The sequence below is a fragment of the Ipomoea nil genome, unplaced genomic scaffold, assembly GCF_001879475.1.
Source record: "Ipomoea nil cultivar Tokyo-kokei standard unplaced genomic scaffold, Asagao_1.1 scaffold0465, whole genome shotgun sequence".
Lineage (NCBI taxonomy): Eukaryota > Viridiplantae > Streptophyta > Magnoliopsida > Solanales > Convolvulaceae > Ipomoea > Ipomoea nil.
This window is the reverse complement of record NW_017616893.1, coordinates 497,859-517,856: the sequence shown is the minus strand read 5'-3', so window position 1 is coordinate 517,856 and position 19,998 is coordinate 497,859. Positions and strand designations below refer to the sequence as shown.

General features: G+C 34.0%; 3 protein-coding genes across 4 annotated transcripts; 2 read left to right on the top strand and 1 right to left on the bottom strand.

Annotated features, from left to right (window-relative positions):
* The first annotated feature begins 3,606 nt into the window (after window positions 1-3,606).
* LOC109173199 (protein YIPF6 homolog) lies at window positions 3,607-9,417 on the top strand. The gene is made up of 3 exons (XM_019322495.1): window positions 3,607-4,250; window positions 8,360-8,434; window positions 8,967-9,417. The coding sequence occupies exons 1-3, from the start codon at window positions 3,756-3,758 to the stop codon at window positions 9,225-9,227; spliced, it is 831 nt and encodes a 276-aa protein (XP_019178040.1). The 5' UTR covers window positions 3,607-3,755; the 3' UTR covers window positions 9,228-9,417.
* Window positions 9,418-10,567: 1,150 nt separating this feature from the next.
* Window positions 10,568-12,402, bottom strand: LOC109173101 (DNA repair protein XRCC3 homolog). Of its 2 annotated transcripts, XR_002052842.1 has the most exons (2): window positions 11,345-12,402; window positions 10,568-10,722 (listed from the first exon to the last, which is right to left on the bottom strand). XR_002052842.1 is itself a non-coding variant. In XM_019322358.1 (1 exon), exon 1 carries the CDS (start codon window positions 12,318-12,320, stop codon window positions 11,469-11,471), a length of 852 nt encoding a protein of 283 aa, XP_019177903.1. In that variant the 5' UTR covers window positions 12,321-12,402; the 3' UTR covers window positions 11,216-11,468. The 2 variants fall into 2 exon arrangements, 1 of the variants encoding a protein (XP_019177903.1); XM_019322358.1 differs by lacking the exon at window positions 10,568-10,722 and having other exon boundaries at window positions 11,216-12,402.
* Window positions 12,403-18,883: 6,481 nt separating this feature from the next.
* On the top strand, window positions 18,884-19,642 carry LOC109173046. Its single transcript, XM_019322306.1, has one exon. The coding sequence runs from the start codon at window positions 18,884-18,886 to the stop codon at window positions 19,640-19,642; it is 759 nt and encodes a 252-aa protein (XP_019177851.1).
* The last annotated feature ends 356 nt before the right edge of the window (window positions 19,643-19,998 follow it).

The window sequence follows — 19,998 nt, the reverse complement described above, 5'->3', positions numbered from 1 at the left end:
TAAAATATATATAAAAAGAGACCTCATTGTCTAACAAATATATGTTGTTAGAAATACAATAGAATGCAACTAAACATTTTAAAATAAAATGTCTTGATTATTCTTCACTTGAGGTATTGATGGAGATACATTGCTTAGCATATTTGGAATCCCTTGATTGCTTGATAAGTGAGCAAAAATTTACTTGATTTCAACAACTTGTTTCTTTATCATCACAATTTAGCAATTTTTGTTATGGAATTATAGAGCGTCACAAATATTTTTAACAATTTCGTCACTAGTGATAATATTAGTGACAAAAATATTTTTTCTCACAATTGTTTCTCATTTCTAATGGTACTAACATATTGTATTTTTATTGACAAAAGTTGTCACAAATATTATAAACAAGAGTGACCAACAACTATTTGTCACAAAAATATAAACATTTGTGTCCACATTATATTTTGTCACAATTACATTCGTTCCCGCCATAATTATAATGCCGCCAAAATGCACATACATTTAGTGACAACAAATAGTGACAACGTATGTTACGACACTATTATTCTAGTAATAGTGACAACTTATTCGTAACAAATACTTTCTTGTCACAATTACCATACTATCCGTGACCAAAAAAAATTTGTCACAATTATCCATAGAATAGTGTCGACTTATTTTTTTGGTCACAAAAAGTGTATTATTTGTGACTAAATTATGAAATGTCACAAAAGATTTGTCACTAAATGTCTTTATTCTTGTAGTGACTTGATATGATATTATTAGGGATGGCAATGTGCCCCATCCCCGTAGGGGGTGGGGACGGGGATGGGAAAAAAATTCGGAGAACGGGGACGGGGACGGGGATACCCCTCCCCGCCCAGCCCCGTCCCGTCCCCAAAAATAAAAAAAATATATATATTATATTAGGAATTAGGAATTAGATTATTAGTTATTTAGTTAATTAGTTTTATTAGATTTTAAAATCAAAATTTAAAACATAGTAAATACTATTCTATTATTCAAACAATATGTATATATTTGATGAATTAAAATTTGGAATATATTGAATATTGATTACATTGCATGCACTGTGAATATTGAATGTGTATATATAGAATTAATTAGATTATTAGAATATATTGACTATGAATTTCAATTTTTTTGTTTTTATTTTTAAAAATTGTATTACTTTCACACATTGATTATGGGTTGACCGGTGATGGGGATTCTCCGTCCCCGCCAAATTCTCCGCGGGAACGGGTACGGGGAATTTTTTCAATTCCCCGCCGGGGACGGGGACGGGGACGGGGACGGGGATGGGGATGGGGCTGGGGTCGCGGCGCCGTTGCCATCCCTAGATATTATATGAAATATTCCCTTCGCATGCATATCCCTAACCTCTAAGTAAGGGCAAGCTAGGTTCTTGCCCAATGCTCATATTTAATAGGGGGGCCCATAATATATGTATGTGTGCGCGCCTTTTCCATTTCTTCTAATTGATAAACTCTAAAATCCGAAGGAGCAAAGGCCTATCTCGTCGCACCCATACTACCTAACCAGAGCAGAGAAAGAGTCACTGGTCGCACCACACATCAATTAGTATTAGTCAACTCTCAACAGTTAAAATGTGAAAGTATTAAAATTTCATAAACTTCATACGCAAATTAGTAAATTTATAGTTCTACGCGGTAATCTGCAATTGACAATCTAGAATTAATAATCTTCTTTCTTGTATAGTTCCATCAATGTTTGCATTGTCGACAATGGCTTATATTGTTGGCGACGAACAGTCACTAGAAAGCTAGAGCCATACCAACTAACTGGAAATATGGGATCCAGCCTTCTATTGTTAATGTTTATCAATCTTTGTAAATTGATTCTTTTAATTCTAATTAGTATTTACACACGTACAATGCACGCACAAAAAAATATCATTATAGAAAATAATATATCCTAAAAATAAAACAATTATAAATTTTTAATATTGATTACAAATGATTTAATAAACAAGTAACATTCAAATTATATTAGAAAACTTCTTTGTAATTAAACTACATTTTTAGTCGTATTTGAAGATTCTCCATTATCCCCATCAAACAAAATATTTAAGCTACGTACACTTGTCCATGATTAAACGCAAGCTTTCTAAAAAAATAAATCAACATGTGATAGTGTTTGACATTGGCTTTTATTTATTGTAGTCACATATGACAACATTAATAGGAATTGTTTCCTTTGGAACTTGAATGGTAACCTCAGATCTGACGGTGTTAGCGACATTCACGACACTTTTGCATTATTCCTGGTCATAATTTTGGTTTCCAAAACATGATATGCTAATCAAAAAAATGTATTCTTTTCATCCCTAAGTATAATTGTAGGATTTATCCCTACTTGTTGGTTGTGTTACCCTATCATTCCTAAAATATAACTAACGTTGTAAATTTTGGCTTTTTTTTCTAAGAAACATTAGAGACGAAATTTGCAACATCAGTTATAGCTTATGGATGAGATGACCTGTTACAAAAAAGAACGAAATTGCAACATCAATTATAACTTAGAGAAGAGAAGTGAGTACGACCAACAACTAGGGACAAATTATACAATTACTATATAACTTAGGATTCAAAAGTGCAATTTTTCCTCTTTTTTAAAAAAAAAAAAAAGAAAAAAGAAAAAAAAAAAGAAAAATGGTCAAATTGGCCTCCTGAGTCATTCGGATAGTGCAATTAGATCCCCTAATTAAAAAAAGCTTTATTCATATTCCCTAAACCTGTAAAATTATTCTATTAAATCCAAATCAACTAGCAGGTTAATTCTACCCAAGCTTGACACGTGTCACCTTTTTTTTTTTTTTTAATTCTTTAAAAAATAATTTATTTATTTATTAAATTATTATAAAAAAAAAAAAAAGTTTCAAGACCACGACTGTCAAACATGAGGTCTACATCTGACCTCAAACATGAGGTTTGGAATGAGGGCGGCGGCCAAGGCCACCGCCCTCGTTCCATCTAAATTTTTTTTTAAAGCCATGCTGAAAAGTCTGTTGGTGAATGGACCCAGGCTTCTCGCGCTCTTGGTCCGGAAGTCAATCTCGTCAATTGCGGGGACAAGGCTTGGATCTTAGTAAGTGGGCAGGCTTAGAAAGAAGGACCGCCATTATCCATGGCAATTTGGAACGAGGGCAGCGATTATGGCATCCCTCGTTCCAGATTGTCCAAATCTAGACCTCATGTTTGACAATTGTGGCTGTCATCGCTGAACAGCTACGATTGTTCGTGAAATAGGTAGCCACCGACTGTCCTCGCCAAATAGCTCGTGGTTGATTTTTTTATATTTTTATTTTTATAATTTAATTAATGAATAAAAAGTCTTTAAAAAATAAAAATAAAATAGTATTTTAAAAGTGACACGCGTCTTGGAAAGAATTAACCTGCTATACAGGTTGATTTGGACTTAATTAAATAATTTTACAAATTTAGAAGATCTAAATGAAATTTTTTTCACTTAAGAAACCTAATTGCAATATCTGATGACTATAGTGGACCAATTTGATCACTTAAAAAAAAATAATAATAAAGGTTGTTATTGATTTTTTTTCAATTAAAAAAATAAAAATAACTGTGCCATCTCATTTCTTAGATCTCGGAATAGGTGAACGCTTCAACCTCTCTCTTCTCCCCAGTCTTCTTCTCTGATCTCCCTCCGGCTTCTTCCGGCGAACGATTCTCTTTTCAGTTCCAAAAATTCACTGAAAATTAATCGGAAAAATGTCACACAGCGATACAATACCTCTTCACAGCACATCCCAATCGGACATTGACGAGATCGAGAACCTCATCAACTCCCACCCATCCACCGTGCTCCCGGCGCGTCCGCCGTCCCCTCCCCGTGCTTCAATTCCTGTATCCTCCTCCCCCTTCATCCCATCTAATCTCCCACCGCCTTCATCCCAGACCATCAAACCCGCCCCGGCCCCTCCCGTCACCCCACCTCCCCTTCCTCCTTCCTCCCGTCCCACTTCAGGGCAGTCTGGTATTCCCTCTACTGGGTTCGGATCTCCCATTAACACACTTACTGAGCCCGTCTGGGATACGGTGAAGAGAGATCTGTCAAGAATTGTCAGCAATTTGAAGCTCGTGGTTTTCCCTAATCCATTCAGGGAAGATCCTGGGAAGGCATTACGTGATTGGGATCTATGGGGACCGTTCTTCTTCATTGTCTTCCTCGGTCTCACCCTCTCCTGGTCTGCATCGGTTAAGAAGGTAACGTTTTTACAATTTTATTATATTTGTATACTTGTATTTGACGCACTTAAAGCTATGAAACGAATAACCTTTATAGAATGAATGATTTGCTGAATAATGAACTTCTCATGATGTTACTGTGTTTTGATTTGATGATATTGTATTGGCGTTAATTATTTAGTGGTGAAAATTGGAATTGTATTTAGTGGTGAAAAATTGGAATTGATCTGAGAAAGTTTAACATTCCTAATCCTACACTTTGATACCTTTGCATCAAGTTTGTGTTTCTTAAACAGTTATGGAAAATGATAATGGTGAAGGGCTTCATATAAATACTCCTTACTGATATGCAAAGCTCTCCCTTCCATGTAGTGTGGATCAAATCAATGCTTTTACAAGATAAATCTATGTTCTAGATTATTATTTGATTTTATTTTGGTGGACTTCCCACATGCTTGGTCTTATGTCTTGGACTATTTTCTGAGTACTGTTACAGTTTCAAAGAAAGTTTTGAGTGCAAAATGCATAGTTGTCTGTTGAAAATTTGCAATCTTTGAAGCATTGGTGATTGCTATGCTAGTTTGAGTTATAATTGTGCTTCTTTATGTAAGAAGAGGGCTCAAAAGTTTTGGCATGTCTTTTATTATTTATGCACTTTAGAGATGAACAGTAAACTGACTTCTACTTAGTATTATATGGATAAGCAGCACAGAATATGAGGGAAATCTTAAAATGCACATGTGTTAAGCTTTAAATAATTTTTTAAGTTTAGGATCAGACTCTGCTTTCACTTTGAAGTTTGAACTATTTATAGTCAAGGGTATTGTGGTAATTTAAATTCTGCTTAGATTTTCTAACGATCTCCTAATAAGTCTGAAATTAATTTTTAATGGTTTCCATTAAGTATGGACTTAGGGCCACTGCTTGTCTTACACCTCATTAGTGGTTCCTTACATTTGTGGTCCTTTTTGTGCCTTATCTTTGCTTTTTTACTATGATATACAGATTACAAAGTAGATGTCTTTGAATTTCTATACATGTGCTGATGTGCATCAGTCATGTCAGTTATGTTGACCTATCTTACCTGATTAAGGATTTTGGTATTATTCTCTGGAAATTTTTAATACAATGGCTTGGACTAGGTATGGAACTATGGAAGATACTACTATTTCATTATTATTTAATTTAATGTTCTTTGTTTAATTATGTTAGAGTCATGAAATTTATTTAATACAGTAAACACTCCAAATTATTGTATCTAGCTGAGTTAATTTTTTTCAGTTGCTACTGACTAAATATTTATCGAAGAAGTTAAATGTTTTACAATTTATAGTTTAGTTCTTGTCAAAAATGAAAAGCAGTAACAATAGAATAATAAAATTGTTGGATACTTGGATGTGGTGAAACATATTAAGTTTTTTTTTTTTTTTTTTTTTTTTTTTTGGGTTCTCTAAATGATTGGGGTGATGATATGGATAGCTACATGACAAGTAATCTGGTCGTGATGCTATAAAGGTGAGCATTGCCAAGTGTATATGAATGGGGAGAATGAATATGTAGCGATGCTTAGTTGAAGTGCAAAGCTGTGAAGTTTAGAGATGGCTTTCTCATATTTTTTGGATAGGTCAAAAGTTTTATAAGTGCATTGAGGGGGGTGCAACCTTCTACCCAGAGAATTGATTCACAAACCCATACATAAAGAACAAGCAAGTCCCATGTAGTTCCTCCATCACACACACAACAAACCCTAATAAATCAATGTGAGAATATGGTGTTCAACTCTAAATCACAAAGGCAAATATCTAGATCCTGTTCTAACCATTTTTGGCTATTGATCCTAGTTGTCCTTATCCACCTACCATTACAACCTCTTTTTATCTCTGCTTCAAAATTGATCTCTTTGCTGGTTGGCAGCTGATGGTTTCCCACTGTCATTATTCCTAGACCCAAAAGCTATGCCCATACAGTCACCAAAATTTTCTAGATTTTCCCAATTTATATTTGGGTCCGAAAGGGGTAATGCGTAGGGGTTTCCACAGCAAATGGTCTGATTTTGTTCACTTCTGAATGGTTGTCCCAATTCATTGACCACACATTGCCCAAAGCATAAAAGCACTCTTCATCTCTATTGAAAGCTTTTAGCATATCTTTGATCACTTTACCTCAACAGAGCTTGAGGCTGAATGCCAAAATGGTAATTAGAATAGGTGAAGAAAATTCAAACTGCATACATTTGGCCACGACGAATTATTAGGATTGCATAAAAAATCATTTTAGTTGTTTACCTTTTTATTTATTTATTTAACCTCTAGTTTGATTTTGGTGTGGGTTTATTGGAGATTCCATTGGGTTTTGTAGTTTCACACTGCATTCTCACCATAATAGCTACCTTTGTAGCACGAAACTTGGGAACAAAGATATGGGAAATGGCAATTTTTATTACAGTAAGACATGAAATGTGGGAAAATGTGCAAATCTAAAAATATTGGGGGTATATTTCATATTTGTAAAGATTTTTCCTTAAATATACATAAATATAAGTTGTTGAAATTGAGAGATTGAATGGTCTGGCAGGTGGTGAATAGCCAATGCCCTCTAGTTAGGAAAATGCAAAATGTGAGAAACCAATGCAAAAGAGAATAGAATGAATATAACTCTATTAATAATAATAGATTACAAAAGATTGTATCACTATCTGTGTGTTGAATTGTATAGGGATCCTATATTTATAAGAACATTAGCTAAGCCTACTCATACTAGGAATAGGACTATGGTTTCCAATTATTCAACACTCCCCTTTCAAGCTGGAACATATGGAAATTCCAAGTAGGAATTAAAACAAATACTCCACCTAAGTCGAAGTTATAAATGAAGATTAAACAACTAGAGGATAACGGATGGCTTCAAAAGACATGGCACAACCTTTGGGAACGATGTTGAACATGAACAACCTCAAGATAACAGGTCAACACAAACACTCTAGAACAAATGTCAAGAAGCCTTTATCAAGAGCGATAGAGATGAAACGTAGGACCAACAAAGGGAATTTCTGGTCAGCAGCAACAATTGACAAAAAGTATACCATAGCGATCCTTGGAGGAAGAGAACACTTTGGTGTAGGAGGTTTAACCAAAAGATCACTAGAGAAAGAGAAAAATGAGAAAATCCAAACGGAGTTCTGGTAGCTTGGGTGGTGCATGAGGACTTCAGCAATAGGCTTTCCAGTGGTGGGTCGTGATAGTTTGCAAAAGTAGCTACCAAAGGTCGGAACTGAGAAGTTAGTCGTAATAAGCATTGTTCACCTTACTGGAAAACACTGTTTCCGCTCAGAAAGCTAGAAAAAAATGGCTAGGATACATAAGTCCTTATACTTTGTTGAAATTGAAGAATTGAAAAGTTGGGCAGGTAACAAATAGCCACCACACGCCAGTCAGGTAGAAGCAAAATATTTGAGAAACAAAAGAAAGAGGGAATATATGATTGTTGTATTAATAATAGTTGATTACAATAGATTGTCTCTCTATCTGTCTTGAACGTTATACAGGTCCTATATTTATTGGAAATTTGGAACATTGGGTAAGCCCACTTTAGAACCAACCTCCCCATGAATCCATGAGAACCAATCTCATCCATTATAGTTTCCTATTATATATATATATATATATATATATATATATATATATATATATATATATATATTTATTTATTTATTTATTTATTTATTATAATTAGTTTGATTATCAAATAGTAAATAGTAGTTTATTGATGAGTAATATCATATGAATATTGTTTTTCGATTGTACTCAATCCCTGACTTCGTTACAAATTAAATTCATGGACACAAGTCTGGAAACTTTCTAGTGATATCTATCTTTCATCTTTCTATGGCCTACATTATTGTTTTGTGAGGGTTGTGGTGATAGCGTTGAAGTACCTTAACTTGCTCTGATAATTTGTTTCAGACCAGTTAGGTTGTTACTTGTTAGTCCTTACCACACAACAGTCTAGGGTTATAAACATCCCGGCACTCGCTTTGAAATCTCTTGTGTCTTGTATCTAGCTTATGGTTCAAATTTCTAGACTGACTAATTTATGTTTTTTCTTCTTGACTTTTAATTCTGCTCCAGTCCGAGGTTTTTGCTGTTGCTTTTGCACTGCTGGCAACAGGTGCTGTGATTCTTACATTGAATGTATTGCTGCTGGTAATGATCTCTGTCTCTGTCTTTCTCTTTCACCAACCCCCTACCCCTCCTAAATGGCAGAGTGACATGCATGTGTCATGTGTGGGCACCCGAATTATGTTAATGATCACATTTCAGTTTTGGGCTTATAACCCACTCCCTACCCTCTCTGTTTTCTTTTCCAAAAGTGAAATCTTATTCTGGGAAGAGGAAATGAACATTTGCATTTATTATATTGTGAGCTCTCTTTATCTATTCTTCTCCCTTCTCCCAAAAGGTTGAATCTCCAACCCCAAGGGCCCCAACACCCCGGTCCGACAGAGCATGTGAGAGGATGTAAATCACGGTTACTCAGTGGCTCAACAGACAGGGCCAAATGCCGGTGTGCACAAGGGATCTGCCTACTTTGGGCATAATTCCCACACTACCGCTGCTGAGTTTTGAACCTTGGTCTCTTCTCCCAAGTCCCAAATAACTAAACTAGTGAGTTAAACCCGTGTGGGCCTCTTTATCTATTCATTTTAACAGGTAACTGCCATTTTCTTCGTTACAGGGCGGTCACATAATCTTCTTCCAGAGTTTGAGTCTGCTCGGATACTGTCTATTCCCACTCGACGTTGGTGCTGTTATCTGCATGCTGATGGATAACGTAATAATTAAGATAGTGGTAGTTGGGGTGACCTTGGCATGGAGCTCTTGGGCTGCATATCCATTCATGAGTACTGCTGTCACTTCTAGTAGGAAGGCTCTTGCACTTTACCCTGTTCTTCTCATGTATGTATCTGTTGGGTTTCTCATTATTGCGATTGATTAATGTGTTGCTGTTGCTACTGACAGCAAAAGAGGTATATGTTTACCAACTCGAATGAAAATGTTGCATACCGATTTTGGTTGTGTTAGCTACTTAGCTTGACTTTCTAAACTGTAACAGAATGTATTTGTTCAAATACTGGCATACTAGTAATACATATTTTCCTTGTATGAACCATACATTTTTACTTTAACGTCTCAGTATTCTAGGGGATTTCTAGGGCATATTAATTTCAAATGTTCTCTATTGGCATTTGTGCTATTCTTCTTCTCCCAAATACTGCTTACTAAATCAGTGAGCTATAGCATTTGTGCTATTCTTATAATACATTTGCTTTTTGTAGTTAATTCTTGATTTAATATTTGAGGTGAAAATTTAAATTTAGCCTTGAACTTATAATTTGATAACATCTTTCCTCCCTTATTTTATTTTTATTATTAGATAACCCAGGTTTTTCCACCCTTATTTTCGAAGGTTTGATATTTAGTAAGGGTTAAAAAAAATATTGTGTTAGGAATAGTTGGGTTTAGAGGTTTTTTAGGGGGTCAAATTAAAGTATTTTGAAATTGTATTACCAAATTAGAGTTGGTTCTTTCAAAGTAGGTAATTTGAAATTTTATTTATAAAATTAGAGTAGTTTTAACCTTATTTTAAAGTAACGTATCATTTGTCATGTTACACGTTATTTTTTAGCTGAATCATGATCTAACCGTTCATAAGTTATCCATTCAATTATAATATCAATTTGTTAATTTTACAATTATTGTATTTAATATTAACATCAATTAGCAATTTGTATCACCGCATAATTATTGTCTAAAAAAATATTCACTTGCAATTTGTATCACCACATAATTACAGTGAATGAGCAAACATGTACTTTAATCACAAAACCTACAAGAGATGAGCAAACATGTACTTTAATCACAAAACCTACAAGAGTTTGTTCAAGTTTTCACAAGAAAACCACTGCAACTCTACCTTTATCTACCAAATGGTAGAGATTTTACAAAGATTCAATACATGGTTGAAAAACTCCTCCAACTAAGAACATCTTTAACAGTTGTAATTTTTGAGGAGTTTTTGTAAATGTAACAAGAAAAGAGAAGATTAAAGAGATGAGAGAGAGAAACAAATCTAACAACAAATAAAAACAAAAACAAATATCTTAAGCACCCGCTGGGCATGCAAGTTGCACTAAATGCATATGAGATCTATGCAATTTTTTCTCTATGCAGGCCCCACCTTTTTAGACCAAAAATCCATTCTCCAACAAACATCTCATTTCTTCTCTCTCCTCACCTTCTCTCCTTCACATCATCTTTGTTTTCTCAAAAACTCTACCAAAAATCACTGATGGGGATGCTCTAAGTTACTAATAAAGACATAATATTCTTTTAAGTTTGAAGTCTCTTGATGAACGGCATGTGAAACTTTTGAATGCTTGAAAATGTGATATTATCTCATATATCTTTTGTCTTTTCATTAAGTATTCCTCCTGCGTTCAATAAAATTCAAGGGGTCATGCATCTACTCTCCAATAGTAAGGATCTAGAAGAGAATGTTGGTTGAGAAGACATGTTGCCTATCTCAATAGTCACTCTTGTTTTTGTTGTTCTCAAACCTTTCATTTCTTTAACACAAGCCAAGACCTTACTCCACCACAAATGTTAGCTCATAAGTACAGGTTTAACCCCAACTTAAGTACCACTCCACAATGTTTTTTTGAGTCGATGTGAGATCGTATCAACACCCATGCTCCTCACACTGTTATCACTTATTACTCTTCAGGTTCAGCTCAAACTGAGTAAACTGTAAAACATAATAGCATTTTGCATTTGCCACTGCCATTGTTATTGCCTCGTTTCCAAACAAACAATTAGCTCACACTGGTGTTTCTCTACATTATTTCCCAGCATGGAAAAACTATTTTGTTTTTCCTCAGCAAAGCTCAACTAGATTCATGGTTGGTCAACACATTTGATACCTATTAATTGTATCCTATTCTCAATCCAACTAGAGAAACAAAAGGTATTGAAAACAAAGTATTCCACTCTATACAAAAATTCAATTACAAGAAAACAGAAAGAATAATAATATGGGCAGCAATAATTATATACCTGAATGGAGGTTATTTTTCCTTGTTCTTTTTGGTTGAAAAATATGCCCTGCCTGTTGAGTAAACTGTGGGTTTGTACATTACTTGACCTCATATCATTGAAAGTTGAAACTGAATTGCAATTGCTACCTTTCAACTCCAAAGACCCCTTCTTTTCTAATAACAAATTCGCAGGAAGAATCAGGCAGATAGGGGGAAAAGACAACGCGTATAAACTGTCTTTTCTGCGTAAGAGCACACCCATCTCCATCTTCACCCACTCTTTCCTCATGCTTGGATAAAAACAACCTCGTATTCACACAATTCGACCAAGATAATCCCAGAACAGCACACACATTCCTTCCAGAAGTGTACAGCGAAGGCGAATTGCGAATCCAAACGGATTCAGAAGCACTCACCACATCCACAACCTGGTTAACCACCACCACCGCCAAACCAAACCTCCTCGCTTGCTCCTTTAATTTGCCCGAAATCTTGAAGAATAAATCCGACCTCTGCTTAAGCTCCTGCAGATTGTTCTCGAATTCATGGCGAAAGAGCGCGGCTATGGAGTCAATAACCAGTAGCTTGATAGGGGAATGGGGTGCGGGGGGGCGGGATAGGATGGAGTCAATGCGGGGCAATAGGTCGAGCAGGTGGTATGCAGAGTGAAGTGGGTGGGTGAGGATTTTATCCAAGGGGTTTTGAAGAGCGGGGAAAGAAAGGGAGAGCTGGCGGAGGCGGCGGAGAGGGAAAGGAGATTCGGAGTAGAGGTAGAGGGAGGAGGCGGAGAGGCCGCCGAGGGAGAAAGGGAGCTGGGCAGTGAGGAGGAGTTGGAGGGAGATTTGGGTTTTTCCGCAGCCGCTCTCCGCCACTAGCTCGGTTACAGAGTTGCAAGGGACGCCACCGGCGAGGAGGCGATCTAGAAGTGGGCAGCCAAGAGTGCACTTCCGTGTTTGGGTGATTAAGAGAGGTTGAAGAAGATCTTCTGGATTCATAATGCTCTGAACTCTGATCTGTTGCGATTTGCGATTTGCGATTTGCGAAGGAGATAGGTTTTGGATTTGGAGGAGATGATGAGATACATTGAAATTTCAAATTTAATAAAGGCGCCAAAATGGGGGAAAAAAAAAATTTGAACTACTCTATATCTCGTAACACCTTTTTTGTTTGAGCAAATACCAATTTTGGTCTCACAAGTATTAACAAAATGACGGTTTTTGTCCATATGTTTAATTCCTACCAATTTTCATTCACAACTATTGTTTTAGTACTAATTTTAATCCACAACTATTATTTTAGTACCAAAATTCATCATGTCAGTCACCCATATATTTAAGACATCCCGAAATCTAAACATTTTAAGGGCATTTTCGTCCATTTCAACCTAATATTCCAATTTGAACATAAATAAATGAATTGAAGTCCTAAGAACGATCCCAATTCGCAGTTCTCCTCCTCATCCTACCTTAATTTGAAGATGAAAACTGCGAATTGGGATAGATCTTATGGCTTAAATCCCTTTATTCATGCTCAAATAGGGATATTAATTTGAAAAGCACGAAACTACTCTTAATAATTTCATATTTCGGCACGTCATAAACGAAATGGTGACCGGTGTGATGAATTTTGGTACTAAAACAATAGTTGTGGATGAAAATTGTTACTAAAACAATAGTCGTGAATGAAAACTGGTAGGAATTAAACAAGTGGACCAAAACTGTCATTTTACTAATACTCGTGGGACCAAAATTGGTATTTACTCTTTTTTTGTTTTGTTTTGTTTTTTTTTTTGGTTTTTAATAGAAAATTGTACGAGTTAATTCCAGTAATAGTCCTTCGATTATTGTGATATTTCAAATTTGATCACTGTCTTTTAATTTAGACGAAATAAACCCTTGACTATCCAGGTGTTCCACCATTGGTCCTTCCGTTAACTAAGAGTTAGAAAGATGTTAAGTTAAGGGGTAAACGGGTTTTTTTCCTAAGTCTCTTCTTCAATTCTCCTTTCTGTTCGACAAATAACTGCTATGGAAAAGGGTCCATCCATAGCAGTTAAATGGTGGAGATAGAAGTCAAAAAAGAGTCAACGACAGTGGTGAAGAATGCTGCGAGCAAGCTAGTGCTAAGGCGTTTTACTCAGTCGGCTTTGAAGTTGAAGGTGGAAGTGGCTTCGGAAATGGAGAATGAAGTCATCAAACGTTTTATTGATGCAGAGGTTGTGGAAGCTGTTGGTGACGAGAATGGTGTTGCGACTGCCATGGGGCAATTTTTGTGAACAACGCTGGCAAAAAATTAAGACTCACATTATAATGTCATAATGGTAAGCTTCAATTTTTATGCTATAAATATGGCTGGATTGAAGACATGGGAATGCAAGAGGTAGCAGTATAAAGCCAGCCTCAAGTACTCCTTGTATGTTTCAAAATATACGACTTTGACTAAACTATTGCATAGTTTTCGAGTGAATTTCTACATATTAAAAATCTCAAGTTACTCATTTGTTGATTTTTCATAAAAGCAACATGAGAAATATGACATTTTCCTTGTATCTCAAAAGTTATGGTTTTATTACCCTTATTGCTTAGTGAAATCGGAAGCTTTTAGGATAGTGTGTTTCACACGCCAGAAAATATTGATCAAATGTTTCCTTGTATTGTGTCTTAGGTTCCATATACGTGACCTAGGTTCTTAACAAGTCATAGGAGGATTACTGAAATGCTTTTGGAGTTGATGAACCTTGAAATAGAAGGTTGTGAAGTTGAAAATTATGTTGTGAATGTGGTTTCCATATAAAAAGGAAAATAAGATGTAAATTTCCTACTTTACCCTTCCAATAATAAGATTTTTTTAGGTTTTCCGTCAGGTTTAAACGGAAACCTTACAACGGGGATAAAACGAGCCACTTCACTCATAAATGAGAGGTAAAAAATGAATATAATCATAATTGAGGGATTGAGTCGTCAATATGTGTATAACTTAGGGATATAATTATAATTGAGGGATTGAGTCATCAATATGTGTATAACTTAGGGACCAAATATGTCATTTTCCCTAATTTTTTTGTAACAAGTATTATGATTCTTATCATGAATTAAGATATATATATATATATATATATATATATATATATATATATACGGGATGTTCTCACACCAACTCTTTGTAAATTTAGAGACATTTTAAATACTACATTCACAAGCTCATAAGTTGTCATTAATACCCCATGTTGCATCTTCACGAGTTCTATAATAGCATAAAAAGAAGAATTACACTTGTGTGAGACCGTCTCACAGATCTTTATCTGTGAGACGGGTCAAATCTAGGACAATTGCTTGTTAATTACGATAAAAATCATAGAATTATAATATTTTTTGTCATAGATTTATAGGCGTCAGTCCATTTTTGTCTTTATTTTTAAAAACATCTCCCATTGATCCTAGTATTATTGTGACATGACTATTTTTTCTCATCTGTCAACAAAACTATTTAAATGACGTTAAATACAAGGACATTTCGATTTATTCAGTTCTAAGTGTTAAATCATTTTTCTTTTATGGTCAAAGATTTACATGTATCGTTCCACTTTTAGTCTTTTTTTTTTTCCCGAACATCCTTGTTGGTCCTAGCATTATTGTGCCATGACTATTTTTTTCCTACATCAATAAATATGTTTAAATGGTATTAAAAATGACATTGTTATCCAGTCAAAATCATCTATTTTTTTTTTTTACAAACAATGCAAAGGTTCTACATCTTCAAAACAATATATATATATATATATATATATATATATATATATATATATATATATATATATATATATATATAGACACACACACACACATATATATATATATAGACACACACACACACACACTGATCATACTTTCATTGATAGCATAAATAATCCATAATTCATTCATATTATAATGGAACAAAATTTGCTACCTATTCATAAGTCTACTACAAAACTTAAAAAGTGTAATTAAAAAAATCATAAGTCTACTTCATGACAAACTTTAAGTCTAGTACATTATGTCACTCCATAAAATTCCACAAGATTACTTCACAATAATCCATAAGTCTACTTCAAAAATATTTTAAATCAGTCTTTTGTTAGGGGAGCTTCGAAGGTGTTGCTAGATTTTTAATGCATTAGACTTAAGGTTTGTCATGAAGTAGCTAGACTTGTGGTTTTTTCAACTGTACCTTCTTTTTTTTTTTTGGTTGACTTATGTATTGGTAACAGTTTTCACTCCATTATGCTATGAATAAATTATGGATTATTTATGGTATCAATGAATGTATGATCAGTGTATATGGTTTTTTTGAAGATGTAGAACCTTGGTATTGTTCTATTACCAAGAGGAAAAAAATGAGAATTTGAGTGATTAATAACGTCATTTTTAATGTCATCATTTAAACATATTTGTTGGCGTAGGGCCAAAATGGTTGTGCTACAATAATACTATGACCAACGAGGATGTTCTGATTTGAAAAAAAAAAAAAAAAAAAAAAAAAAAAAAAACAAAAACTAAAAGTTGAATGACACATAAATTTAGGAACAGAAAAAAAAAAAATTAATGCTTAAAACTAAATAAACTGAAATGTCCTTATATTTAATGTCGTTTAAACATTTTTTTTGACAAATTACAAAAAATGGTTATGCCAAAATAATACTAGGACCAAAGGAGGATGTTTTGAATTAAAAAAAAAAAAAAAAAAAAAAAAGACTAAAAGTGGATATATGAAATATTGTGATACTATTTAGGATAAAATAATTGTTACTAATGATAAATATTGTAATATTTGTAAGTAATTAAAGTTGTGATACTTACAAAGTGTACTTCTAATGTAAATATTGTAATACTTATATGTATACCAAATGTTACTTATGAAATAAATTGTAATACGTAATGTTGAAAATTTTATACCATTTTGAATTAAAGATAAATCGTTAATTATGATAGATATTATAATATTTATATGTGAAATTGTGATTCTATTTAGGATAAAATTAATTATTTCTAATTTTAAATATTATACAATAATACTTATAAATGAAATTATAATATTTACACACCTAATTGTTTATAACTCATACCAGTCTTTCACACGTACAAGTTTTTGTCTTCCATCAATATATACATAGGCTAAGACTAAAAAAGTGCCTGATACACCATTGATTAGCGATAATCCTGCAACAAAAATAATGTATATTACCTTATAATTAGCATGTATGTGTAATTCATAATTAGTAGAATAATTAGTCATTCCATTATTATAACTAGTAATTCACCCGCGCGATGCACGGAAAAAAATTATGTTATTATAAATATAAATAAAAAATAAAAAAACTAAAATATTTTAAATTATTTAATATAATAATATTTTTGAGCTTCCATTTGTCAAGTATTTATTATTTTTATAGAATACAAAATTACAATTAAAATTATAATTATAATTTTGTATGGTTAATATAATCTCTGATTATGTGCATATTCAAATAAACTTATAGAGTGAATTTACATAATTACATTGATTTATTCTTAATTGTATTTCAACTATATTATAATTTTCACAATACAAATAATAACTAAGATAATTACATTTGGAAAGCAAATTTCAAATTTTGTATGTGTAAATTTAAACTCTAATTGAACACATTTTTTATATGATTATATAATATATAGCTATTTTATTTTTCAAAAGTATATTTTTTATATGATTATATAATATATAGCTATTTTATTTTTTTAAATGTTGTGTTTTTTTTTTATATATAATAAAGGATGTTGTGGCATTAATTTGTAACATTAATTATTTCCCAAACCATATAGCTTTATTATATAAAGGATTGTATTCTTTTAGGAAGATAGTACATATAGAGTATTCTATGTAGTGTAAAGGCATGCAGAAATCAATTATATTGAAGAGTTTCGTCATTTTCTTTTGTTATATTGTTTTTCTTTTGGAGTTACCGTAACTCGAATAGGAGCCAGAAGCCTACTCGAAAGGTTTCTTCCGTTGCGCAGTACGTAACATTGGTGCTTTCATTGATTCTATTAGTGAGAATATCCCCTATCTTTTTATTTTATTTTTTTTTATTTCATTTTTGGCATCATCCCCTAGAAATTTTTTTTTAAAAAAAAATAAACTACAAAAATTTTCCTTATTCGTATTTTTTCTTTTATCATTATCTATTTTGTCATCACAATTCTTGAAATCAAACTTATTGATTTTTTACATACTGACAAATCCGTTAGTAACAAATCTCTCCGTTTTAGTCCATCATCAAACTATCTACACCAATAATTTGAATCTCCAACTCCAAATCATTAATCAAACATTGCAAAGTTTGATAGTATCAATTGAGGAGATTAACCATGTCACTAGCAATTATTCAGCTCACAACAATCTTCATAAATTGGAAAAAGATCAACGTCAACTAGCTAGATGGCCCGAGAAAGCAGGTAGATATCCTCAAAGAAACAATGCCAAAAGATCAACTACAGTTTGAGGTGTCAATGAATGTGATTGATGATTAAGTGTCCCTCAAGGAGTTAAGCATAGACAAAAATTTACACATCTTCGACAGGCCTCAACCATTGATATCACCACTACCCCCTCCTAATATCCCATTGATAGTTGAAGAACCAATGACGGTTATGAAGAATTTTACGAGTTTGAGTTCTAATAAGGAGAATGAAAGTGTGCCAGAAAAGATTTATGCATGTACCACTAGTTTCTCCTAGTGATCGGAAGAAATTTACCTCACGGCAAACCCTGCAGGTTATATCCAAGAGAACACACTGCAAGATACAATGGATTTTGTTATCGGGCTACACAGTACAATGAGGAATTCTCATGTCTCTATATTGCAATGGTGTTGGTTCGGTCGAACCTTGTACGTGATGTACAATCTTCGTGACATTTTTCAATAAAAAATTTGGGTTGAACATTTGTGTTGGGTAGAACTCAAGAGAGGAACTACTTATACTTCCACCTTGAGGATAAGGTGATTTTCGAAGGGACAAGGAGTGATACACCATTGAATGGCGATAATCTTGCCAAAAGAATAATGTATATTACTTTATATATGTAATTAGAAATATAATTAGCATTTATGTGTAATTGATAATTAGGAGAATAATTAGTCACTTCATGGTTATAATTGTATTATTTTAAGAAGATAGTATATTAAATATATATAGGGTATTCTATGTAAGGTAAAGGTATGCAGAAATCAATTACTCCGTATATTATATTGAAGAGTTCTTCATTTTCTTTTGTTATATTATTTTTCTTTTAGAGTAAGTTAGGGTAACTCGAATACCGATCGAAATCAGAAGCCTACTCCAAGGTTTTTCAATTGCCTACTAAATTTCAGTAGGTAACATGTCGTACAACCATTTGATCATGCGTGTGATGCTCCTAAAACAACTTCCTACGTCTATATCTATATTTCCTATAATCCAATGAATCAATTCCTCTCACACCTATTGCCTGCCAGTGCCAACCTGCCATCCTTTTTTCCCTCTCTTATTTTCCTCTAAAAATGGATGAAAGTGACAAGCATAATTCCCAAGAAGAAGAAGAAGAAGAAGAAGAACTCGAAACAATCTCCCTTAACAATTTCCCAACAACGATCACCGATGCACCGGAGAACGACGGTGGAATCCATGATCGCCGATTGTCCTCTGATCCCGTCGACCTTTTTGAGTTCTTCAGCGATTTCACATCCCAGTCAGAGATATCCCATGCTGAGGAAATAATTTTTTGCGGTAAAGTCATGGCTTTGAAGGGTCAAGCGGAGAGAAGTGCGGATGGAGACGGCCGGAAATTGCAGAGCTTCCATGGCCGGAGATGCGAGTCTTTGTCGATTCCTCGAACAAATAGCGGGTCAAAGAGTGGCAGATGGCAGCTTCCTAGGAGCAGCCGATCTTTAGATTACAAGAAGCTTCGTCGGAATCCAAGTTTGTGTTCGTCGGAGGTTGATCGGAGCTCGTCGTCGAAGCCCGATGTTTCGGCGGCTGGGCTAAAACCACAGAAGCCGAGATGGTATGCTCTGATGTTTGGGCATGTAAAGTTCCCACCGGAGATGGATCTCCGAGATATCAAGAACCGGCAAGTCCGCCGCACTGTTAGCCCAATGTTTCATATTGATGACCGGAGCTCGTCGGAAACAGGCCGGAACTCGCCGTCGATGAGGAATGAACGGAAATCTTCATGGGATTTCATAAAGATGTTGAGTTGCAAAGATCATGCGAGTGTGGCCGTAACGACGTCGTCTTTTGACTGCATATCCCACGCTTAGCGAGCATGCGTATCGCCAATGATTTCAGGTGAATGCCGGCAACTATAACTATTGGCCAAATCCAAATTAAAATATTTAATATTTAAATGTTTTTTACAGTGTCCTACTTAAAAATAAAAAATTTTCTACTTAAAAAAAAAGAAAGATAAAGTCTAGCATGAAGTTTCTTCTCTAAAAAATTAACTTGAAGTATAAAAATTTTACGGAAAACAACACTTTTTGACACCTGAATTGTTTCACTTTTAAAATTTTAGCCCTTGTAAGTTAATTTAAATAAATTTAACCCTTAATTATTCATAATGTTGTACTTTTAGTCTCTAATGTTACGTTAGATAATTATTAAATTCATTAACATA

Bases quoted from the DNA above. Each gene is read 5' to 3' on its own strand.
- LOC109173199 (XM_019322495.1), top strand. From the start codon at position 3,756: ATGTCACACAGCGATACAATACCTCTTCACAGCACATCCCAATCGGAC. The intron at 4,251-8,359 runs GTAACGTTTTTA...ATTCTGCTCCAG, and splicing joins GGTCTGCATCGGTTAAGAAG to TCCGAGGTTTTTGCTGTTGC. The intron at 8,435-8,966 runs GTAATGATCTCT...TCTTCGTTACAG, and splicing joins CATTGAATGTATTGCTGCTG to GGCGGTCACATAATCTTCTT.
- LOC109173101 (XM_019322358.1), bottom strand. From the start codon at position 12,320: ATGAATCCAGAAGATCTTCTTCAACCTCTCTTAATCACCCAAACACGG.
- LOC109173046 (XM_019322306.1), top strand. From the start codon at position 18,884: ATGGATGAAAGTGACAAGCATAATTCCCAAGAAGAAGAAGAAGAAGAA.